The sequence below is a fragment of the Perissodus microlepis genome, chromosome 23, assembly GCF_051167445.1.
Source record: "Perissodus microlepis isolate ML-2025 ecotype Zambia chromosome 23, ASM5116744v1, whole genome shotgun sequence".
Lineage (NCBI taxonomy): Eukaryota > Metazoa > Chordata > Actinopteri > Cichliformes > Cichlidae > Perissodus > Perissodus microlepis.
The window spans coordinates 37376525-37403635 of record NC_140482.1 but is presented as its reverse complement, the minus strand read 5'-3'; the positions used below and the strand labels follow the sequence as shown (position 1 = coordinate 37403635).

At 39.1% G+C, this 27111-nt stretch overlaps 1 protein-coding gene across 3 annotated transcripts in view; it reads left to right on the top strand.

Moving 5' to 3' along the window:
• ncanb (neurocan b) overlaps window positions 1–27111 on the top strand; it is a 175232-nt gene that overhangs the window by 78424 nt on the left and 69697 nt on the right. For all 3 annotated transcript variants that reach the window (XM_084921781.1, XM_084921783.1, XM_084921782.1), the window contains one exon: window positions 22941–23057. In XM_084921781.1, the coding sequence (XP_084777907.1) occupies window positions 22941–23057 (117 nt within the window). The remainder of the gene's footprint in view (window positions 1–22940; window positions 23058–27111) is intronic.

Genomic DNA, 27111 nt, shown 5'->3' with positions numbered 1-27111 from the left:
GCTATATATCTCTGTGATAAGACAATGGTATATAACGAAACACCCAGCTTTTCCAATCCCTTGTCGCTTTGCCCTCCAGCTAAACCCACACAGATGGGTGGACACACACACTCAAACACAAACACATACATAAGGGAGAAAAAGATATGTGAAGAAGCACCAGCATGCAGAGCTCACTCTGAAGTAAACCTCTCTAATCCATCCCACATGTCACACCATCATATACAAACACACACACAGGATATGTGCTAATCCCTCTCTGTGAACACTGTGAAAAGTAGAGACATTTATTTTCTTTTTAAAATTTATTTTATCTTAATTTCCATATTGTATAATCCTAAAGACGGCATTTGTTGAAGTTTGCAACTACGAAAAGTTACAAAAATTGATTTCCAATCCAACGTGTCTCAACAAGCATGGAAATTTACCAAATGCTTCGGAGCACTGGCATCCGGCCCTTTAGAGTGATGAAGCGAGGCAGGTGCATACAGTAATATTGGCTGTCTATCCAACCTTTAAATTACCAATGCTGGTCTGATACTCTGGCAAACAGGGAGCAGGATGCCTCTGAGTTATAGCCATTTTGACTGAAGCCTTGTCCCAGGCTCTAGATGGATCAGACCTCTGGCAACATCAATAACACAGCAGCCAGCTCTCTACCAAATTAGAGTGTTAAATTTGGAGGAGAAAAGCCAGTAGGTTGAAGTGTGTGCATGTGTGCGTGCGTGTGTATGTGTTTATGGGAGGGGGAGACGGAGATAAATGGAGACAGGGACAGAATGGGGTGGCATATTATGAGTGTGGGTCTGTGGATAGCTGTTCAGTTTGTCTGCTGGCTGTTGGAGTCCTTGGATAGGCTGTCTGGAGCAGCGAGAGGGCACATTCTCAATGCTGCATATAGAAGTGTATTGATTTTCCTGCCTCTCTCTCCCTGTGTCTTCCATCTTTTTTTTTTTCTTGACTATCCTTCTTTCCCTCTGCCCTACTAGCTTTTCTCATCTCCCTCCTTACCCATCTCCCTGACTTTATGTCTTTTATTACTCTGCTGGTCATTGTTATGACTCTCCCTGGCATAATGTTTTGATAGCCTCTTGAACTCCAACATGATACAACACAAGGCAGTCAATTGCTGTCTAACTGTATCTGTCCCCTGTAGGATCCTCTGCCTCAGCAAAATCACTTGCGTTTAAAAAAGAAGTCACCTCACTTTAAATCCATTCATTGCCTAATCAGTCATCCTCCCCTCTACTTTCCATCTCCAAGTTTCTCTTCTTTCTTTTCATGGTGTAATTCCACCATTTTTCCATATCAAACACTCCTGCCGAATCGAATCCAGTGCCACTGGCTGCTGCTTATTAAATGAATGGGCTTTGTTAAAGAGGAGCCTTAAGGGACTTTTGGTTCTATCGTGGTGTGGGATGAAATGGTGTTACATACCGCTCTGTGCTGACTGAGCATAGGCCCTTTGTATCCCGTTAACCAGGGAAATAACAGCACTACCAAAGTGTTGAAAATGAGCTCAGATCAACTATGCTGAGCCTTTTGTGTACATCATTAACTGTTAATGATATTAATGCAGACCACTCTTAAATCCACTGAATTTCCATCAAATCCTACTGTCAGTTTCTCTGTAAACAGATGTATAACTTTGGGGATATCTCAGTGATTAATCTCAGGTGAAGTCTACTAAGGAGAGGATGTCATTCTTTGAGGAAATAATCATGCCGGGACCCAAATACAGAAACCACGGAGGCAAAATGGAAATTTACAAAAAATTCACTCCTTTATTTTTAAGTCCTAATCAAAACAACCAAATGTAGTAGATTATCTTGAGATCACAAATGAATTATATGCAGAAACAGAAGGGCTTTGTGACAGCAACCTGACAAATATGGAGGGAGAAAATAAATACATACATAAATAAATACAAATGCATACTAAATAAATACACCAGGGAGAAGGGTAAGAAGGTGCAGGTGAATTCAATTAAGACAATAATGATGATGGGAGAAGGAAAAAAAGAGGACAGTAAGATGCAGAAATTAGCATGAAGAACTAACCTACAAAATGATTACTGATTACTACAGCTATAAAAAAAAAAAAAAGTCAGTTATTTGCCCCTCAGGGATAGGAGAGCAGAGACAAACAGAAACAAACAAATCCATTGTTTTACTGACAAACTAGTCTTTTCTTCATTCTTGCATTCTTGCTACAGTTACTTGTTATGTTGTCAGTTTGTATTCCCTAAATGGTCAGACACAGTGTTACCACCCTGAGATTAGCCTTTAGGTCCGTATCCTCAGGTAAACAAGATGGTCTCAATTTCCAGTCAGCTGAAAGATCTCTTACAAGTGTGAATCGATAACCCCTGTTTTACCCCCAAATCACGGTTTACAAGAGAATGTTGGACAGCAGGACAATCAGTACAGCTGGTATCAAAACCTTCTTTCATTTGTTCTTACAGAACAGAGCAAAACTACATCAATGCTATCACACTGTTAGTCATAGACTAAACCCATCCGTATGGCATTAACTCCAGCAAACTATAGACTGGATGGACATGATGGATGTAACCCAAACTCTATATTGCTCAGCCAGCTACACGTGTAACCTTTTTTTTTTTTTTTAAATTATGGTTGGATCTGCCCCTTAATGCATCTCCTCATACTGTGTTTCATTCTTAATCATAGTAAGAATGAAACATTCCATTATGCAAGAGCATAATTCATTAATTTGAACTTGGAAGAGTTTTCATTTTTGTTGTTTTGTTCCTTTGAAAATTGATAATATGAAATATACCATAAAGTACACGGTGAATAACATAAACAGAGTACATAAGAAGAAGAGTAAAGATTAAAGAGAGCAATAAAACAAAAGCAGCCTTGATGAAGTACAGAGAGCTCAGTCAAACATGATTAACCTTTCCCAAGTCAAGCTGAGCTTTACTTGCTGAGCAACGTCCAAGAAGTGGGTAAGCACAAGGGCCAGTGATACAAACGCTGTGCCTGGCAAGGTCATCATCTAACATCAACAGCAGTGATATAAAAAACCAATTCTTGCTCCTTTGCAAAGCACTGTTGGTTTTCAATAAATAAACTCAAACCCATCCTGAGTAAATTTCACCAGGGAATTTTTATTTTCATGCTTTTCATGCAATTTTTTATTTTACATCAGCCAAAACGCTCCAGCAAAAATATCTGTTATCAGTGTTCACTGTCTTCTGGGAATGGAGAGCATTCTTTAAACATGTAAAAGTCAATGACATGCCACTTCAGTTGGTAAAGCTAATACTCTGTGAAAATTTTGGTTTAATATTCTGCAGCAAGCTTGGAAAAGCATAGAAAAGTCTTGAACAGGCGTTTTTATGGCATCATAAAAATGCTTTATTATGTTTGCTGCCACAACAAAACCTGGTGATTATTCAGCCTAGGAGCCCCATCACAGGCAGCTGTATTTTATTTTTTAGATTGTGTGACCCAGAGCTCCCATTATGGCAGATGAATGACTGCATCTCTTGACTGTTCCTGGTAGCAAATCCGCAACAGAATTGATAAACAAGTTTTGTTGTTGTTTTTATGAATATTTTCTCATCTCAAAGCCCTCTAAAGATCAGTTGGGAGGCAGACAAAAGTGCGGCGTTAACTCTAGTAATGCAGTAACAGTCGATACTAAACTTCAGGTTTTTTGTGTCCCTGGGCACAACATATGTCTTCTAATCATGCATTTGTCTTTTTATTACTCAGCTTTATACTCACATATGCACAAAGCCCCTTTGTGTGACCATTTGTGGTCTTTTCTCCCATTCAGCTCTCAGTAACTTTGCATTTTTGTATTGCAAGTTTACGATAATTAATCCTACTCCCATACCAGCCAAAATATGGCAAACATTTGCTCCTCTTGCCTTTATGAATGAGTCACATTCAAACCAGCTGACTCAATGAGGAGTAAAACAACTAAAAGTAAAATCTCACAGCAGATACAGCCATCAGCTGCTTGGTGGAGCATTCAGGCAACCTCATCTCTGCCTGTTTTATGGTACTCATTTTCATTTTGAAGCTGCTCAAAAGAAGATGAATGAAGACCCCTCCTGGGTTGTATGTCACCCTATTTAGAAAAAAAAAAATAAGAACAAAAACCAAAGAGCATTTCACTCAGGGATTTTTTTTTTCTTACCCAATGAAAAACTGAGTGTTTGTTGTCAGGCACAGACTTTGGGATCCTGCTGGTTTGTAGAGTTTCAGTGAAGCAAAGAACAACATCACCTCTGTGTGCCACCAATTGTGAGGTGATAGGGGCGATGGATGGAGACAGAGAGCTTGACGTGGTGCTGTCAGACAGAATAAAATCCTTTATGTGGAGTCATTGTGTGACTGTGCAGAGTAGAAAACACTCACCTGGTTGCATGATGTAGGTTACAGTGGAGCATTCAAGTGCCATCAGATTAGATGTCAGGAATCAGCTTCCTTCTGCTGAAAGAGACAGGTATGTAACAGTTCTGTCCTCTCCGAGGTCAGAGAAATGGGACAAAATATCAGCTACTTTTATTACAACCAAATGCGGAGCATGTAGGCATTAATTTTATGGTAACAGGTCACTAGGCAGAGCATAAAAACAATGGCTGCCAAACATGATTTGAATACCAGCATCCTTGCGTGTTCCTCTCACGTTTTTGCTCTCCATTTGCAGTCAGACACACGCGTGCACACCTGTCAGGATCTCAGCAAGTCACACATGCATGCACTTGCCGTCAAAAAGGGAGCTGCCTGCCATCAAGGTTAACAGCGAAATGTATGATTTCAAATTGAGGTATTTTCTAGTTACAGAGGAGTGGCAGCAGAGAGGATGAGTGCACTCAGCTGGGGGTTTTGAGTTGCCAGATTGCCTGACTGACTTTGCTCCTTCTCTGTGGTGTTAAAGGCAGAGCAGAGCAGTGGCAGCGGTGTTTGGCTCCCAGCATCAGTCACAACGCATCATGTAGCAGCAGCCCACAGCGGGTGCAAGGGCTGAGCGGTCTCTTCATATAGGGCATGTCAGACACACCCACGGATCTGTCCCAGCGAGAAGGATTCAGAGACGAGGAAAAATTACAAGTCACAAGAGGGGGAAGGTCTCTAAATGGGTAGAGGATATGAAGGTGTAAATTATACAATTTTCTGAGTTTCTGCTGGCAAGCGGCACTCTGGGGTCATCTAAAGTAGTTCTTCTTTGTTGAGTTTTAAATATTTCTACAGGCAAACCCTCCTGCCCACAGCTTGCTTGTAGTAATAGTGCTGCAATGCTGTCAGAACAACTTCCTCGTGGTAACCACAGTGGGATAGAGACATACACACAAGGGAAGATGAGATTCCCTAACCACACACACGTGTGTGTGTGTGTGTGTGTGTGTGTGTGTGTGTGTGTGTGTGTGTGTGTGTGTGTGTGTGTGTGTGTGTGTGTGTGTGTGTGTGTGTGTTTGTTCCCTTCTATTACCAATTTTCTGACCTAAATCCATTTAGATAGTTGCATTGTGGAGACCTGACTAGATTTCAGGGACAAAAAACAAGTCCCTAAAGTTTAACTCATTCAATATAAGGTTAGGCAAGAAGTAGTTATCCTTAGGGTTTAGAACCCTGAAACGAATAAAAGTGTAATGTCCTCTAAAGGAATAGAAATAGAACTCTGTGTGTTTGTGCTCGTGTCGCCTTTGCTTTTCATTTAAAGCAAAAAAAAAAAAATGTCGTGTGTCCAAAGTCAGTGAGGCTGTTTCCAAGCATGCTTGGCATATTTGTAGATTTTTGCAGAAAAGATTTGGGAGAAGTAGAATAGAAACTGAAGTATTTTGGAGATTAATCATTGCCTTCCCAGCCAGTCTCAGCATTAGCCTCATCTCTTTTAAGCATATGTGTCAATCGCAGTGAGGAAATGGCTCGTCATTTTGGATGTGGAAATAAGCTTCACCAAGCAAGAAAGTATTTTTGTTTTTGATCCAGTTTAACTAGACACAAATGTACACCATCACACTGTGTTTCCAGGGGAGGTTGTTCCTTTTAAAATTTCATTTAAAATTCTAGTGTGTCTCAGTGATGTGCACCTAGTGCTTAGTACCATGATTTCTAACAATCACAGTTAGAAATACAGTGTCTTTTAGGTGTGAAATGTTTCTGATCTATACACCCACCAAGAGTTATATCCAACACAGTCCAACACAGGTACAAAAATTTAATATGAATGACTTCAAAGAAACCCTCTCAGAGCAGCACCAGCTTCTCATTGAGAGCAATCTGTGCTTGGGTGAGGTTGGACAGGCAGGTCACCATTAACAGGTCATTGATGTTGGAATTGAGCATGTTCTCAAAGTCCTCAGGTGAGATAGTGGGTACTTCGTTTACCAGATCCATCAGGAAACAGCCCACGCTGTTGTCTGCTGTCACCTTGCCAGACAGCACATCCTCAATGTATGCCAGCACTGTGGTCAACATGTACAAACAGCATTAGATGACATATAACAGAAATATAAATGATAATTTGTTTTACAGCTTATTTGAAACAATGTTTAACAAATCATCAAAAGCATTTTTTCTTGCTAAAACCTCCTTATTATTCTGAAAATGCCAAAACTCACAAAATTCACCCATTTTCCAACCTCTTGCTTCTGATTTGCATGGAACTCCTTTGTAAATCTTTTGCACCACATGTGCTACAAGGGCATAAAAATATCAGAGGAGGACTGTGGATTTCAAGGTCAAAGCATACCATCATGTTCCTTGCACTTCATGTGGCACATTTTGCAGTGCAGCTTACTGAATACTGAAAATATGAAACAGCGTACTGCACTCGTTGCACACTTAATTTGACAGCATATTTTTCATTCATCGTGCATCTTGATGGAATTGTTCAATCACTTCATGTGTAACGCTGCAAATTCTTTAAGTCAAAATATAAATAATTCATAATCATTGGCAGTGTTTAAGCCCCTTTTTAGTTCTGTGGGTATATAAAATGTTATTAGACAGTTAAAAATGGGAGGATGTGGTTGATTCAATATTCTATTTCACAAAGCTCTGAAAATGAAAGCAAAGACAAATTGAAGAGAAGGGGGAAGAAACCCAAAGTGGATCGAATGTGTTTGTGATGATAAGCAAGGATGGATTATTTTGCTGCCACTCTGACAGTCCAGATAATGCAATTTATTTAGCACGATCGGAGACGCTACAAGTGCTGCTCTTGTAACAATGGACCCTCAATTTGTTCGTCAGTCTCGCTTTACAGGGCTGTGGAATTGGGTTGTGTTGAATCCCTGGTATGTTACTCCTCCCCGGTCCTATCCAGGCTGATTCAGTGTGACGCTCGGCCCACAAGGTGCTCACTAAGAGTGCATTGGCTGCTTTCTGCTGTCTCGGGCTGCTGGTGCTGTAGCTAATCGCAAGTGTCATGCTTTTTCATATTTTGTGTTGTTGTGTGTGCGCGCTTGTGTGTGTGTATGTGTTTGCTTGGAGAAAAAAAATTTAATATAGTTAAAAAGAGATGAAGTTGAAAGTGGAAAGTTTTATTTAAATTTGCAATGGACCAAAAGCCAGATTGGGCTAAACTAGATTTGTAAACTTTCATCAACTTCAGCTTTTTGTATATATACATATTTTTTCTTGTATTGTGAAGTGCAAGTTTGTTTGAATTAATTGTTTTTTCTGTAACACATCTGAGCCTGTTTGCGTCTCTTTTTGTTTTGGGTTTGTTTTTGTGTTATATTTTGAAAATGAAATTGCAATGGACTCTTGGGCTGTCTTGCTATCTACACAAAGAAAAATTGATAAATAACTCTAAATATGCTTTATATCTTAGATTCCTGAGAGTAGCCATCCTTTGCTGGTTTATTGACAGCGCTGCAAACCCTTGGCCTTTTCTCAATGAGCTTCATGATGTAATCACCTGAAATAGTTTTTACTACACAGGTGGGCCCTGTCAGGGTTCATTTGTGGAATTTCTTGAACTCTTAATGGTGTGGGGACCATCAGTTGTGTTGTGCAGAAGTCAGTTTGGTACACAGCTGAGAGCTCTATTTGACAATTCTTAGAATTCATATTGTGGTAAGAACCAATCAGCTAAGTAAAGAGAAACAACAGTCCATCATTACTTTAAGAACTGAAGGTCGGTCAGTTGAGAAAATTGCTAAAACTTTGAATGTGTGCCCAAGTGCAGTCGCAAAAATCAAGTGCTATGATGAAACTGGTTCACACGAGGACCGCCCCAGGAAAGGAAAACCAAGAGTCACCTCTACTGCTGAGGATAAATTCATCCGAGTCACCAGCCTCAGAAATTGCAAGTTAACAGCACCTCTGATTAGAGCCCAGATAAATGCTACGAGTTCCAGTAGAAGACACATCTCTTCATCAACTGTTCAGAGGAGACTGTGCGAATCAGGCCTTTATGGTCAAATAGCTGCTAAGAAACCACGACTAAGGAAAAGCAACAAGCATAAGAGATTTTTTTGGGCCAGGAAACACAAGGAGTGGACATTAGAGCAATGGAAATCTGTGCTTTGGTCTGATGAGTTCAGATTTGAGATCTTTGGTTCCACCTGCTGTGTCTTTGTGTGACGCAGAAAAGGATGGTCTCTACATGCATGGTTCCCATTGCGAAGCGTGGAGGAGGAGATGTGATGGTGTGGGGGTGCTTTGCTGGTGACACTGATGGGGATCTATTCAAAACTGAAGGCCACAGCATCCTGCAGTGACATCCCATCCGGTTTGTATTTAGTTGGACCATCATTTATTTTTCAACAAGACAATGATCCCTAACACACCTCCAGGTTGTGTAATGGCTGTTTGACCAAGTAAGAGAGTCATGGGGTGCTGTCCCTGATGGCCTGTCCTCCACAGTCAGCAGACCTAAACTCAGTCGAGATGGTTTAGGATGAGATGGACCACAGGAGGACGGCAAAAGAGCCCTCAGTGCTCAGCATCTGTGGGAACTCGTCCTCATGAAGCACATCGAGAGAATGCCAAGAGTGTGCAAAGCAGTAATCAAAGCAAAGCGTGGCTTTAAAAACCATTAAATGAGAAGGTGTGTCCAACCTTTTGACTCGTGTATATATATGGTCTTGTTTTTCCATTTTAATTTTTTATTTGGTAATACATGTTATTTGGGCTTTTTTCCTTTATGCGTCTCCACAGCTCTGTCTGTTTAGTGTCACATACACCAGCAGGGTTAACTTACCCCATTGAAATATGACTGAAATTGATCCCCGTACGATTTAAATAAATAATACTTTGGAACAGTTTAATATATTGGCAAGGTAGTAGGAGTCATTTGAGTAATCCAGTGTTGATTGCAACTTTAAGCATTCTTATTAATAATTAATGGAGCACTGTTATTGGTTACATGTGGAATGGCTGAGCAGTGTGTTTGACATCTAGAACTACAGTTTACATCCAGTGTTGCTTTCACCCCTTTTCACCTCTGGACACACACTCTCTCTCACAGACACACACAGGTGTGTAACGGCAACTAGACAAAGGACATCATATGTGGTCAGATGGACAGAAAAAGCTCCTCTCTCCCCTGCAGTGCTCATAAATCCTATTTTGTCAGACTCAGTACAGTAATCACATCACTACACCTGCTCCATGAACAACCTTGCCTCTAAGATATGAACACATTCCCAAAGGGTGCAGGCTTCTGTCTGCAGCTTTTGAAGTGCATCAGGTGTTCTGATCATCCAATCAGCTCCTGGCGAGATCAGTAGTCAGGAGACTGATCGATAGAATTACAAATGACTTCACACTGTTTGTAGTTTTTTGGCCTTTACATTCACCTACCCTAATCAGTTTTATCACTACATTGACAATGTGACTTTGCACAGAGAACTTTCCGGTGTTTTATAGATTAACACTGACAATTGAAACCTTTGACTTTTGAGAGACAAAAAACAGATTTAGATGTACATTTACAAGCCGTTCAATAATGACATTAAATCATAGAGAACACACTTCTGAGGCAGCTGCTCCTAGACTTTTTTCTTTTGCAGAATTTGCCTGATTGCTATCCCTTGGTCTTCCAGTTAAATGCAGACTGTGTAATTTCCACCCCTAGGGGTTTCTCAATAAAACTGATAATAAAAAAGGTAATTTGACAGCGTTGTGAAGGAGGATGAGGTTATAGAAGTTGTTGTCTTACTACCATTGACGCAAAAGTCTAGTGTGGGTAAAACTTTTTAATATAAAACCTCATGGTATCTTTCAGGGAAACAGAGGTAAGACGATAACGTCCGTCAGTGAATATTATTTTAACTCGAAACACGATATCTTGATGTTGGTAAGATGATATTTCAAATAAGCCAACCCTATCCCAAAACGCTTTCTCCAGATGAACAGATTCAACCTTTTGGGATTTACTTACCTGGATGATTGAGCATGCATCAAGACAATCTAACCCTATCAATTCATTCTAATGAAATATGTAACTTTAGCTAAGATAATATTATTTTCTTACCTTCCCACTAAACATTGGCTGTCGGATAGACGTACAGATCATTTTTTTATTGGATTTTGTTATTTATAAATATCAACATTATTGTTTGAAAAATAACACAAAAGAACAGATTGTTTATAAACAAAAACAATTTATTACACGTTGGCCAATTTATTTATTCAGCACATGTATTTTTTGTGCTTATTTTACATTTTCTTGTTTTTCCTTAATTGGTTTATTTATTTGAATAAATCAACTTAATTGTTTGTAACCAGGCTAAAACTTTAGTAAAATGTGTTGAAAGATTAAAAACGTTGAGATCCATGTTAAAATTTAAAATAATAATAGTATTTAGTATTTAGAAAAACTTTTTGAATTTCCTTTTAGAAGGAGTACAATGTGTTTACTAAGTTTAAAAGAGCTTTTGCACTATATATGGTTATTTTTTATGAGTACCCTGTTTTATTGTGAAGAGCTTTGAAAGAGGAAGTCAATGTTGTTGTGATCGGCAGCAGGACAGAGAAGTTGCGATGGAGTTTATACAAGTGTATGTATGAACTGGACTATCTGCGCGACAGTCTTTGTCGATGTGCACATTTTGCAAACTGTCTGTGAGAAGCTGGGGACATATCTGGTCGAAATCCACCATGCAGCTGCTCACTTTTGTTTTAGCTTGAGAGCCCACAAAATCTTGGAGATGTCCGCTGATCACTGCATTCCTTCACACACAACTTTTTGTGTACAGGAAACATGCCCTCCACTCTTTGGACACATGGGACTACAGAGCCTTCAGAAGCAGTATAAAAACCATCTCTATAATGAGTCGAAGTTTGCCATTGAAAAAACGTCCACAACAACCACATTTTGGCCCGTACCTGGAGGTCATATGGACAACAACACTAGACGTTCAGGAGACATTGAAAAAAAGACGTTGCCTGGTGTTACAAAACAAACCCTTCAGTAGCCGAAAATTGCACGTCCGTAGTTGCATATGCAACTATCCATAATTAACATTTAGCTGATTGTCCCTTCAAGGTCATTTTTTTTTTTGTGTATGTTCAAGCAGCTTACTAAGCAGCTTCTGTTGTTAGGTTTGCCACTGGCAGTCCTGCTATATTGCCTTGCACCAGTTATGGTGTATTACACTGAATCTGTTCTGTACACTGAAATGTCTTCTGTTTATCACCTTTGCCTCTCCGTGTGGGATGCACTGGGGCATTTGCCTCCCAGGTAGACACTAAGCAGAAGTTGTTGGTATGATCAAAAATGATGGTATATGCAGCAGGTCAGGTGTTTTCTGCTGAATGTTCCCCATCAAAGGCCACAGGATGTTACACAAGAAGTCAGTTTTGATACTCTCACCGAGGGACAAATTGGAGGTGCACAACATCTTGAAAGTTGAAAAAATAGCGAAGAATGGTCCTGGGGTCCGTTCTTCGTACCTCGCTAAGTAAGTTAGCTGGATTTGATTGTTGACGATTTCGCGTGATCTTGGATCGTTAGGTTCTCCGAAGCTCATCCGGGACTTGCTGTCATAGCAACAGATCCGTAAGCGTAAACCTGCTTGGGAGCAGGCTTACTTTATGTAAACAGGATTAGATCGCGGCCACTCAGGTATGTCCGCCTCATTTATACGAAAGCAACAGCGATATTTTTCCACTGTTTTTCCATAAATAAATATTATCAATGTAACTAAAGATAATGCAGTATTTGATTCTTTTATTGATTTCATACAGATACATACAGGTCATTTCCTAAAAAAAGGGAAATGTACTATTAATCATTCTATTTCATGTATTTGATTATTTCAGATGTAATTCATATTTTAGAGTAGTAATAGTAAATTACTTCGTGTAATCAAGATGAGAGACCACGGCTATAAAAGCGAAGGTGGATTTGGGAAGTCTGTCGCAGCCATGTCCTGTCCGTTTGTACGCGAGCAACCCATTGCGGAAGGTGCAAGATTGATAAGGAGAGTTTTCAGAATTCAGCGTATATTGCGGGATAGACAGGATCCTTTAGCTCAGCGCAACAGTGTGCTCATAGAGAGATATCGATTTTCCCGTGAGGATGTTATTTACTTAACCAACTTGTTGACGAGGGGGTGCAGGACCACCACCTGTCTTTTTTTGCTCTGCCCTTTTCTTGGTTGCAAACAAACAGATTATTTCAGGGTCTCTTTTCAAGAGACTAAAAGCAATATAAGTGATAAATATTACCATTCTGTAGAATATTCTTATATTTCACTTTTACTTGTTCCCATGTTCTAGTGGGTCCTGTTGTGGCTCTAACGTGAAAGAGGATATAATGTAATATAATATAATATGATATAATGTAATATAATATAATAAATTTATCCTACCGCCTACTGGTGTTGGCCAGAGGGGCCGATGGCGCGATATGTCAGCCTCGCTTCTGTCAGTCTGCCCCAGGGCAGCTGTGGCTACAACCGTAGCTTGCCTCCACCAGTGTGTGAATGTGAGAGTGAATGAATAGTGGCATTGTAAAGCGCTTTGGGTGCCTTGAAAAGCGCTATATAAATCCAATCCATTATTATTATTATTATTATTATTATTATTATTATTATTATTATTATTAAATTACTTACGAGTTTAATTTGTCAGCAACTTTCTGCCAGCCCTCTCTCCTTGCTTTTGCAGCCTTTGCAGTGTTCCCTTGCGTTTTAATTAAACTCTGAAACTCCTGAAATCCCTCAATCAAGAGTTCTTGCTCTGCTGCCGAAAAATACTGAGCGCGCTCCTTCGACATTTTCGCCGACCAATCAAAGGGTTGCCGATCAATGTTTCTACTATCGATGCGTAGCCCCTTTTAAGCCACCCAGTGATCTCACATTACTTCATCCAGCTGTACTAATCGTCAACAACAGGTGTGTTCGGAGAACCGGAATAGCGAGCTCAAAGTTGGCGCGATGATTTGATCTTGGATGTAGTAAGCGAGGTACGAAGAACGGACCCCTGGTCCCAGCCCTTGACTGTTTTGAAAAAAGTAGAATTTTGAAGCAAAATCCGCTGTTTGGTTTCTGAGTCATAGCTGGAGATCCAGCATTTTTTACCACCAATGATCCTCCACTCAAAAGTCAGGCCATTTTAAAACAAAATTGGTATTTGAGCTTGGGGTCAGTGGTAAAATCACACAAGTACATAGGATCAGAACAGGTCTACCAGGGAATGTTTTGAAAATAGTTGTATGCAATAGCTTGGTAGCTGGCAAGAGTAAAGTGCAAAATTTACATTGTTCAGTTTGTAGCACAGATGTAACCGACTTTTCGTTAAAACCCTGAGATTATATTTTTAAATCCCCACTTGTTTTAATAGAGTAACCAATAGGAAGTGAAAATATTGCAATTATATAGCATTTCACCAAGAAAGAGGAAGTACAAAGATTATTTTTAAAACCTGAAAACCACAGTTGTGATAGCCTCCAGCTCCCTAATGACCCTTAACTGGATAAATACAAGAGGATGGATGGAATGAATTGCATTCAGTTAAACCATATTTAATTTTCTTCTAAAATGCTACCAGTCTTCACACATATCTTGTGTACCACTGCTTTAGACTGGTAAAGGGAGAGCAGGAAGCAGCTTTTTCTCAGGGAGTTGAGACTGGCTGTTGTGTACATGATCCCTTAACTTGTAGGCCTGAGAAGTTTAGTGTAATGCTCCAGACTGCAGACTGACAGCTCTTGCGTGCATTAAATTGACGGTTGGGGCACTGACATCAGTAAGAGGCGAGAGCTGCACTACCCACAAGTAAACTTAACCTCTGTCTCACTCTATCTCTTCTTCTGCCCTTTTCCACTTTCTTCACTTTCCTTTCCACCTTTGTGTAGCTCACCTCTGTAAATCAATCACTTTGAAGTAATCTAAGATTGCATTGGGGTCTGCATCTCTGTGCTAGAGAGACGTGTTATCTATATTTCAACACAAAGCGGTTTTATATTTCCCCAGTGTGTATTCAGCTTGCAGTGGCAGTAATTGTGGCTGATCTGCACTGAGTGACTTTCCTGCCCAGGGGACACTGATACATGGCTAATGTTCAGACATGTGAGTCTCTATGTCATTCCTGTCAGAGGCGAGATGGAAATTTGAAGTCATATAGGTCATACGGATTATTGACTGAACCGTAGACTTTGGCAGAGCAGACAGTAGAGCCAACCTTTTACAATGGGTGTATTTTTCATCATGGAAAGTCATGCCGCACCTAATTATCTTAAGGAGCACTTCTAGTTTTATACAATCTGGCCTAGTACTCAATGCTGAGCTGTGCAAACACTAGAAGTATTAAGGAGAAGATAAGAATGATTAGAACTTAGGTGTGAGATCCCTAAAAGTTAAATGGGCTTTCATTGCTTTCTCATTTCCTGTGTGTCTGTATACCACAAAAGGTGTGACTATGAAGTTCAGCAAGTCTGCACCTAAAAATTAAAAACATTGTTTTTAATTAAAAATTAAAAACATTGTTTTTAATTTTTTGATGTGCACATCGTTTCTGAAACATCCCTAGGAAGTCACGTTTTGCCCTCTTTTTCTTGCGTGTCCGCAGCATTGTTTCAACATTTCTAGTTTTTTACGTATTTTACTGTCTGTGAAGGTTCTCAGTCATCCAGGTCATCGTAGTCAAAGGAGCTTGCAAAGAAAAGCGTCTGGACTTCTTTAAGTTTACTTGAAGACGTTTCACCTCTCATCCGAGAAGCTTCTTCAGTTCTAAGGTCAAATGGTGGAGAGTCCCAGATATAAACCTAGTGGGAGTATCCCCCCACAGAGGGACAAAAGGACCCCCTGATGATCTTCTAATCGCCTGAGCCAAGGTGTGAAACTGGGTGTGGGTCCCAATCAGCCAGAGTTTCGGGTGTGTTCATTGTGAAACCTGGCCCCACCTTATCATGCGAATTCCTGAGGTCAGATGGCCCAGGATGTGAGTGGGCGTTAAGGCGTCTGGGAAGGGATCTCAAAACTGGATTATAGATGGCAGAGAGTTGGTGTCGTAAACCCCCGCCTCTGTTCAAAGATGGTCGCTCACAGTGGACATAGATGGCTTCTTTCACTCCTCTTTCAAACCATCTGTCCTCTCTGTCCAAAATGTGAACATTGGCATCCTCGAAAGAGTGTCCTTTATCCTTAAGATGCAGATGGACTGCTGAGTCTTGTCCTGTGGAGGTGGCTCTTCTGTGTTGTGCCATGCGCTTGTGAAGTGGCTGTTTGGTCTCTCCAATGTAGAGGTCTGGGCATTCCTCGCTGCACTGTACAGCATACACCACATTGTTAAGTCTGTGTTTTGGCGTTTTGTCTTTCGGGTGAACCAGTTTTTGTCTGAGCGTGTTGCTGGGTCTGAAATGCACCGGGATGTCATGCTTGGAGAAAACTCTCCTAAGTTTTTCTGATACACCGGCTACATAGGGGATGACAATGTTGTTGCGTCTGTCCTACGTATTTTACTCTATTTTAAATTCTAGACTCCCCAAGTGTGGGGAATTCTTGGAGTTATACAGCACAGATGTTGCCACTTTCATATACAAAAAATGAACAAACGATAAAGATGTTCATGGTGGCCACTGAACAAGTGACTATATAAATATTTCACACTGCGCACACAGATGAGCTGCCACAGTGATGACAACAACTCTAGTGAAGCCCATACTTTGCAGTTTAGCCCTGGCATTCATATGGCTCTAACATTTCTGTGTGCTTCAGTACCTTTTCGGAATGTATTGTAGCATTAAAGTTTTATGGGCCAGCTCTTTCTTGGGCCTAGGTGATGGCTTATCACGCTCAGAGAGGGGGAACACTTGAACAGGCTGAGGTATGATCTGTGTCTCAGCAAAGCTATTACAAGGTTCACTGAGTCCAAGCACAGCTAAATGGTGGGTGATAAGCAGGTGTATATACAGTAAATGTAAGTGCATATGTGTGCAGTTTTGCCACGTGTGGGTGTGCGTGTCACACATTTATTCATGCAGACTTCAGTGTTTCTGTCAGCACAACCTTTTCAGCAGGCTTCCATTCAGATGAATTTGCTAACCACTCAGCCTCAGACTTCATAGGACTTGAGACATTTCCCCGAGTGCAATCCTCTTTTATGGTCCATTCTAAATCCTGTGTGTGTACGAGCACACATCGAGGAGTAGCTTCCCAAATATGCCACAACGCTAAGATAATCTCTCTCCTGAGAGGCTTAGAAAAAAACTAAAGATGACCCAATGGAGCAGTAAAATGTCACCCAGCAGAACATATTTCATAAAACTCTGCAGAGGAATGAAGAGATGTTGCAATATCTGCTCATTGTCAGGGATGAAGACTTTACATTATCTGTTTTGTGAGTATGAATTTGTGTCACACCGCAGACCTTAGCCCTGGAAGTTGAAACCCTGCAAGGCTGAAAATGTCTCTCTTTTGCTATATCTGACTATTTCCGTGTGTCTATGTCAGGGACAAGTTTCTCTATCTTTCCCCTTGTCTTTTTTCAGACTCTAGCCTCCTATCTTTCTTCTTCGGTCTTCGGCACAGAAGGAGAAAGACACACAGAAGGGATAGAAGGAGCGACCTATTTAAAGACCAGTGTGTAATTAATCATAAGATAGCAGCATTAAGAGAGGAAGAAATGTATGATAGTTTTCTCTGTGGCTTTCTGTCCCTCTCTAGTTGGCATTTTCTCATACTTGTGCTTCTCTTTAATAAATGTGAATTTGTATCTTCTCCTCCCATCTGTGTCACGGACCAGGGGCTTTATCTCCTCCCTCTATTACTTTTTAAAAACTGTTTTCCACTTATATAATAACTTGCAGTTAATATATGTGTACAGACATGCCCACAAGTACACTGTTCCAAAAAATAGTAATGTCAAAGTATCTTACTGTATATTTTACAGTTTTGTACTGTCTTTCTAGAATATCATTAAATTTACATAAGTAGACTGTGATTTTACATGTCAAAGGTAGAATAACATAACATCACTGTAAATATAGTAAAACACAATTTACTTGTTTTTTAAATATATTTTTTGTACATATGCATATTTAGATTGTAAAAATATATCAGAATCAGAATACTTTATTGATCCCTGGGGGAAATTATTTTTTTGTTACAGTGCTCCATTATAAACCAACATTAAGACAAGACAGACAATACGCTAACTAAGAATAGTACAATATATATATATATATATATATATACATATATATATATATACATATATATACATATATATATATATATATACATATATATACATATATATATATATATATATATATACATATATATATATATATATATATATATATACATATATATATATATATATATATATACATATATATATATATATATATATATACATATATATATATATATATATATATACATATATATATATATATATATATACATATATACATATATATATATATATATATATATATATATATATACATATATATATATATATATATATATATATACATATACATATATATATATATATATATATATACATATATATATATATATATACATACATAAGTCACTCATTAATAAATAGCTGGAAAAGAAACGTGTAGTTGTAGCAGTAACCAGTGTGTTAAGTGGATGCGTTGTACAGGGAGATGGCCACAGGCAGGAAAGATTTCCTGTGTCGTTCAGTGGTGCTTTGCGGTAATCTCAGTCTCTCATATTCAGAAATGTATCATAATTTCACAAATATTTGTCTGTTATTTGAAAGATCGAACTGTTGAATTCAAATGTAATGCTATGGATTTGATTTGATTTGATATACCTTTATTAGTCCCACAAGGGGAAATTTCATAAGGCTGCCGACCTATTGCACGCAATGGCGGCGCCATCTTACCCTCCGACCATACATACATTACACAAAACATCACATGGGGAAGACAGGTCAGAGAGGTATAACAATGGAAAATGCACCACATGAGGAAAGATAAGGAGAAAAAAATAACTCCCCCCAGACTGAGCTCCAACAGGGAGATCAGTTTGAGAACAGAAAAAAACACCTCTGCACATAGCACATGAAAAAACTCTTAATACACCAAAGAAACACATGACAAGCAACAGAGGTGGGTAAAGGGTGAGAGACAGCCGATTTAGACAGTACATCCGGGCCTGCAGCCTGTGCGCTGGTCTCCTTGATCCACCGTCAGCATCTGAAGGGAATAAGTGTCGAAGGCGTTTGGAAAGGGAGGGGGGATGAGTGTGTGGAAAAGTATATAACATGATTCCTATAAGCTTGTGTTACATCACATAAGTATTATTATCATTGCTATTTAGGGTGATCATGGCTCAAGAGTTGGCAGTTTGCCTTGTGATCAGAAGGTTGCTGGTTCGAGCCCCGGCTCGGACACTCTCGGTATTGTGTCCGTGGTCAAGACTCTTCACCTACTGGTGATGGCCAGAGGGGCCGATGGTGCGATATGGCAGCCTCGCCTCTGTCAGTCTGTCCCAGGGCATGCAATCCATTATTATTTAAACCAACTGTTAACTGTATATTTCTGTACATTTAAGTATTATTGTTCATATTGCCACATTCATTGACCTTGTTTATAGGTAATTTCATTGTTTGATCACGTTAAAATGTTCGTAATTTGATGTGTAAAAGCACTTGGAAAAGGCAGAATCCCATGTGAAATTAGCGCAACAAACTCTATTTTCATTACTGAAAATAACTGTATTTTCATGAGAAAGTTATTTTCTGTTATTTTACGGTAGAGTTTTGGCGCCCCAGCTGCCGGAATATTACTGTTTTTTTTAGGATTCGTTTTTTTTTTCCTATTTATAGATAATTTCATTGTTTAATCACATTAACATGTTCCTAATTTAATGTTTAAAATCACTTGAAAAGGCAGAATCCCATGTAAAATTAGCGCAACAAACTGTATTGTCATTACTGGAAATAACCGTATTTTTATGAGGAAGTGATTTTCTGTTATTTTACGGTAATATTTTGGCGCCCCAGCTGCCAGAATATTATCGTTTTTTAAGATGCTTTTTTTAACAGTGTACTAGATGCAATGGGCTGGCTTTGCGTCTTCTTAAACATTCAAGCAGAACCTTGATGTGTACTGAAACTTTCCTGTACTCACACAATCCATACCTATGATTTCAGCACCAAGTCTGCAGGCTATTGTTTGTGGACAGATGGTGAAGAACACGGTCTCATTTGTGTGTAATAAGTCGTTACTAATTGTCTGCAGATTGGATCAATGTTCTTTTCTGCTACAGCTCAGCTCCTTGTCTGTGTATTACCATAGACGGCACTGCCACCATTTATCACTGCTGGTAGAGGAAAAGTCCTTTTAAACTCATTATTAAGGCAATTTTGCTAGAACTACTTTAATTATAGCAAGAAATCATTTCTTTTGTGGCAAAAATTGAACCAATAGGAATTCATTTATGAGGTTTTTAAGGCATAAATGCATACATTCCCACATACATGAATAAACACAGCTGCCACACACAAGCTTTGCTCTAATTTTTCCTATCAGCTGGCAATGCCATTCACTGATATCTTAAAGAGCTTATGGATTACTTTTGAAGATCTGTCACTCTAATTTTTCACGATTGCAAAGAAGAGCCTTGTGCGACATTAATTCCAACAGCACCACAAGCCAAAGCTATAGTGATACTCTGTGTGGTTTGACTGAATGGGGGTATAGTCATAAGGAGTTTGCCTTTTGGGTTCTGAAGCCTTTTTCACTGATAACCTGGTCCTCAGCTGCCAGTTACTTTGTGTGCATCGCTGCCTTTTCTACTGCACCAGTCAAGACTTGAGACATTTGTGTAACTGATTGAATGCCCAAAAACTGACAGAGATAATCAAATGTTAGACCTATCTTTGGCAGTATGTGGTAACGTTTGAGTAAGTGTGACTCAAGCAGTTTATTAAAGTGGGAAAGAGACTATTGGTTTATTTCATTGCAACTTTAATGTAAACATTTAAAAGATAACATGTAAAGGTTTGTCGAAGAAGCCATATAGATATTTAAAACTCCAACATATTAGACTGTCTTTGTTTCTGTCAAACATATGAAACATAAACAGATTTCCCTAACATTTGTCTTGCATATTTATTTTTCCATTAATACTCGGCCAATCTCTGCTGGGATCAGCTAGTCATTGTTTTTTGAGGCGTTCCAAACTGTGTTACCAACAGGGAAACTGCAGAAAGTCTCTACCTTCAAACTACATCAGCACTAACAATAGTTTAAGGATGTGTCTTGTATCTTCTTTACTTTTTTAATTTTTGCTTTATCAGCAATTATAGATGCTGATACTGAAAGGCATTTACTAACAACATATAGCCAATATGGGCCAACCAGTAAATTGTTGGTGCTCTAATATAAAGTTGTATACTTGAATTCTTGCTTCAGCCAGGTTGATCTCTACCTTAGCATATAAATTTGGTTTTAATACGAGCAGACTATACTTTTTATGGGGAATTAGACAATTATTTTTATTAGCTCTACTATATTTGAAGTGCATACCATAAGGGTATCTCGCTGATACTGATACCTTCAAACACTGCACAACAACATTGCGAAGGACATTTTCTTCACCCCCAATTCCAGTTAATGGTTTTATTTATATTATACAATGTAAAATGTAAAAAAGTAGATTTTACAATGAATCACATTTTGTTTTTTATTAAATGTGGATTTATAAGATTTGCAAATCATTGCATTCTGTTTAAATTTTACAAAACATCCTAAGTTAATTGGAATTGGGTTAAGCTAATATTAGCTTTGAGGCACTATGACTTCTCTCTATTGCTAAACCCTGCCTAGTTGTCCCAGTCTGCATCTGAGGTCAAAAGAATAAAGTTCAATAGAATCTGTGCCGAGCTGAAATAAAAACATTATCGTCACTACTATTCATCACTGATTATTTATCACTAATTTTCCATTAAAAATAATTCTATGCATTTCTCCTTTTTTATTTTTTTTATTTGAAGTATGAAACATTATTGACTTTCAAGTCACTCACTGTGAAGCTAAATGCATGTGTGTTACATGTGCACTGGTATTTACAGTATGGCGGCTAACCACCATTTCCACATTACCAATTTACCTTTAGCCATGGTGGATGAATTGATAGACAGATAACAACTCAGAAGGTGTCTGTCCTTCACCTCTTTCCTTCATTTCCGCAATTTTTTCTTTACCCGACATTTTCAAACCCAACCAAGCCTTCAAATTGACCATATCCTAAGTGTGTTTTCACTTTGTCATACACTACTAGTACTTAGAGATTTCACCATTTCCATCAGCACGTCATTAACCTTTAAGCAATGTATGTTTTCAAATCACGTACAGTGTTGCTTTTTCCTCCCCACTGCTGAATTAAGAAATGAGCCTGTCTCTAATGGTTTTTCTCATTCGGCGAATCACTTTTATGTATTTTCAAAGCCAGCATTTCCATCAGTGCCCCTGCCCGCTGTATCAACAGCAGCCCCTCTGCAACAGCAGGAGTTTATCACCATGTTTCACAGAAAATTGCGGCCACATTATATCTCATGTGCATGCAATGAGTCAGGGTCAGAGAAACATCCAGATATTCGCACACATATGCTTCCAGATGTGCACATGTATAAAGACAGTAACGCACCCACCAATGCAAGTGTTCCCACACTTTTAGACCAAGTGTACTCTGTGTTGTGCACAGCATCTCTATGCTCATACATCATTAAGTGAGCCTGGGTGTTATTATGGAGAAGATGCAGTGTATTAGATGCCCTGACAGATTGTGTCAGGGCCTGCAATCCTATCAGGATTGGATAATAAAAAGACACTTAATCTAGGCAGTTCCCTACAGTCCTTTGCACACAGAATAAAAAATCCTGATGATCATTCTGTGCTCTAACTGTCCTTGTCAATTTTTTCTCCTCCCTCTGTCCCATACTAAAATATAAGTTCAATAATTACAAGTTAATCTCAATCTCCACCGTTCATCTGCCAAAACATTTCCCATGAAAAGGCACAGAGTTATAGCCCACCAACGTAAAATGCGTTTATTACCTTCTCTGCAACTCACTAATGGGCCATAGAAATAGGTTCCTGCATCAGTATGGATGACTGGAGTATGATCAGCTAATTTATGAGGACCTTGTCTCATCAGTAAGACCTGAGATGTGGGACAGTCAACTTAGCATGCTGTGCTTCTGGTGTGCCCCTGTTTACTATCATTCATGATAAATAGGGGCATGACAGACACAACAACAGCCAATCCGTCACCTTGTTGAAAGTCATAGAGTCTGAGACAGCTCTACATACTGTCCGCCTATGCTCTTCTTCTGTCCCTGCCAGAGAGGAGCCAAAAAATGAGCTCTGTAAGGGTAATGACAGAGGCATAATGCGGGCACATTGCCTGTTATAGTTTGTGAAGACACTTTTATAATGCTCTCTATCTATAGAAAGATACCTGATAAATTCAGTTAACTTCTCCCTCGTCTTGTTTTCTTTCCTGACAGTGGAGAGTAATCCATGCCAGACCAATCCTTGCCTCCATGGTGGAAGCTGCCTGCAGGAAGGGGATGGTTACAGTTGCTACTGTCCTCAGGGGTTCTCTGGAGAGAGCTGTGAGATCGGTGAGTCACTGCCAGGTCAGGTATGAGTGAGGGAACCTCAGAGGTCAGCAGCTGCAAACTGCTGTGTCCCTGAAGCATAGGGGGAAATAATGACAGGCATATTCTGACTTAACATTTAACATATGCAGTCTACTGTGAGGTGAATTCATGAGGAAATGGCAGATTGCCTCTGTGGGCCTTGTTTCCATATTATGTGTTTGAATAACTGATTACAATCTCAGCGGCTTCACTGTCAGGTCCGGGAGGCCTGGGTCAAGCTCCCTGACTGAAAATGAACATGGAATCTCCAAATGCTGCAAGTCGGCCGTTTGTGCCAGAGGCTGTTCAAGATGAAGTATAGAGAATGTGCCTCAACTGTCTGTGTGTGTGTGTGTGTGTGTGTGTGTGTGTGTTTTCACCTTCTGCCCTGAGAGCAGTGGGCAGCTCATGTTTCCACTCAGCTATGTGATGTGAGAATGTGTCTGTCAGAAAATGGCAGTGCAGTGATTTAGGTGAATGAGGCTGTGTGTGTGACACAAGGACATATAGGCCACAGAGGAGCTCTGAGCTCACTGAGCAGTGGAGCAGCTGATTAAAGTATTGTCGAAGCAGTGCACGCCGCAGTGGATGAGGGAAAATACAGAAAAGAAAAGGAAGATGTGGCAGTAGTAGAAAATATCAAAGTGACTTTACTACTTTGAATGGCACTTTAAAAACTGAGAAACACTCAGTGGAAGACTTTGACTGAGCTTAAACACATCACCTTTGGTGCAAAGTTGTTGACAGCATTCAGTCTGACATTGATTCTGGGTCCTGGCCAAATTTCTGTGGGAAGACCACAGTAAATGTTAGCTTGTGCACAAGAGTTACACTATGTTGCAATATGTGCATATCAAGCCATGTCCTGTTTTTGTGTTGTCCTTGCTGTAACAGCTCCAACAGATGAATTACAAACATCTCCAGTTGTGGTTCCGTCATCCATGGTCTGGTGGTCTTTTTCAGTTTTTCACAGTCATCCATACAAAGACATTCGGCCACGCTGTGGTTTTAATGATCAATACTTGATCAATAAAGGAGTCACAGATCAGGGGTGAATATATTGACCTGGCTCTGATTATTCAATGCCTTTTAATGCTTTGACTCAAAAGTACCTATTATACAACATTTAGGCATGCCTCTGCATGAATGTCATTGAAGATCAATCAACACTCTGTTGGATCAATGAAAATTGATGCCAAATGAATGTATAACATCCACGAATGCACTTTGTAATGATTTTTAGCCACTGGATTTGGTTAAGGCTGCATAAAGCTTGATGGTTTATAGAAGCAGGTAGAATAAATTGTGATATTTTAGCTAAAATTTTTGGGCAGAAAAGCACTAAAAAGTCACAAAATATTGGTTATTTACTTATTACTTCTTCATTTCTGTGTCTCTCTTTGGCTTTCTTTGCTTTGAAGTTGTTATTTCCCAATGTAACTAAATTGCTGTGATGGCAATTAGAGCAGCTGCATATCTGATGTGTTTTACTATTACTTACCGCTAAAGGCAAAAAAGGTTAGCTACCTATAACAGAACATGCTTGACTACAATTTAAATATGTGCTATTTTGAAGAGGGAGTAGAAAGTCAGCTTTAATAACAGTGTTTCATTTCACATATGTAGCCTCAGTGTCCTTAATCAGTCACTGATGGACAGCTTATTGACGAGCTTCCATCTTTTTTCTTCTGGTTCAAATTGATTTTAGACAGCCAATACAATCATATTATAGCCATAAAATCCAATAAACCAGTATTCCACCCATCGGCCCCTGCTCCATACAAGGTGATTATTTAGGCAAAATGATGCAATGTCATCCTTAGGGACTGTCTCTGGAACTTTTGGGAATTCTTTGGGAAGAAGCATTTTAAAGAACTGTGGTATCCCACTGATCATGAGAACCAATTTTTAGAATGCTGCAATAGAAAAAGTGGTTGATGAGGCACATCAAAGCCTCTAAGTTTGATGGCCATGTGTTGATACACAGTGATTAATTATATTATCCATATCCCACAGCTGGAATGAGTTGGAGATACAGCATAATTTAATAAACATTTACTGCACAAATAAAATAGTTGCAGGACTTGTTGAAGTGATTATCTTTAATCATTCTTGTTGTAACAATGAAGTGTGTGGATTGCAATGTTAAGGTAAGGAGGCAAAGTTGACAGTTAACAGAAAGCTTTTAAATGCTATCCAAACAAATGCAACTTGAGCGGGGACAAACAAGAGCTTGTGAAAGGTAGGACACAACAGGTACATTCACAGAAAGCCTGACAAAGAGGGCAGGACTATTTATACACTGGGGGCTAATTGAAAACTAGAAAAAAGAAGCACATTCTGAGATGCATTACAAACCTAATAACTAACGCAGTCCACTATACAGCACAGTTAATTATTGTTGAGTGATGACTAAAAGGCTTGTTGAGAAATGATAGGTATGTGTGGGTGCGAAATGCTGGTTGCTTTTAATTAAAAAAATGAAAGGACTTAAGTTTGTGTGAGCCAAACAACTTTAACAAGGGCACAGCAGCACAACAAGCATCAACTTCGTACATCTACTTTTCAAAATAGAGAATTGCCAGCCTTCTACAGCTGAGGTTAATAAAAGCCCCGTTTACTTTTTTATGAAAAAACACACAAACCAGATGCAGTGCCCCCAGGCATTAGTGTATCCTAAGTAACCATGATAATAAATATTAAATCTTGTTTAAAATCTTTCTCATATTTATTAATACTAGAATCTCTAAATTTCACACACACTATGACTTTATCTGCCAGCTGTAAACACTGATTGAATCACAGACCTGAGGGGTGTACTATGAAGTGAGATTAGTGTCTTAGCTATGCTAAGCTTAAAATCAGAGGGGGTTTTTTTGTATCATGAAAGAGGCTCCTTTCTCACCTGGCTAAGTCATAGTGGTAACTTTAACATTTCATTTACAGCATGTTTTACATTAAGTGCATTATAGATTCTCTGTTGGGCAAATCTGTTTTATATGTGGAAGTTGGTTAGCCACACCTTACTAAAACCACCACCAAATGAAGTGCACACCACATTATCACTGGAAGGTGCATACATTAATTTAGTGATGCCAAAAATGTATAAATGCCATTATAACTGATCCTAATCTGCTGCTAAGTCTATTTTACACTGCTGGAATTGCAGCTACTAGAAGAACACACACCAATATTACTTGTTCAGTGAATTAAAGTAATTTCACTTTGATCTGTTGACAAATTTCCATGTCTCCTTTATTGGGCTATGGGACAGTAACCTTTAATGTTCAAACGTATCCAGTTTAAAGTTTCAGAAGTCTAATGTGCAGCCAACACCGTAGAAACAGACAGCAGTGCTGAGAGCGCACTCAGCAATAAAATGATTAACTCGCATTGAAATTGTTTATTTTACTGCTCTGTGCGCTAAAGCGCCAGATTAATGATTTTCTGAAGCATTAATCTCGTCTCTTATTTGCGACAGCTACATTTTACTTTTAGATTTTTTATGGGCTTTATAGATTTTTATCATCATCATCTGATAATGTCTCTGCTTGGAATAAGCAGCACTCACAGAGATTATTTTGTGTGGAAGAAATGTCATGTGACCCACCAATGGCCCATTTTTATGTGAGTGTGCACAGAGCCAGAAGCACGAAGCTCTGCTTAACAGAGAAAGTTAATAATCACGACTGTGATACAAGTCAATGGGGTTTTAAAATTTTGTGAAATCCTTCCTCTACGAAACTAGTATTAGTACACCTCTCTGGTCTGACTTTACTTGACTGGACTCTCACAATCAACTTGAGAGTGTCTCCACTTTACAGTGACACTTAAATGCATGGAGAGAACTAGATCATTAACTTTTCTCAGTGTTAATTTTTCAACAATACACGTGTAATACTATTAACCAACAGTTTAAATGCAAAACCTGAAACCAGATGCATATGACAGTCCACAAATCATCCAGTTTCTATAAAAGAATTAGGTAGTAATGAGAATTTGTGCAAGTCATGGACATACATGACATGCACACGCA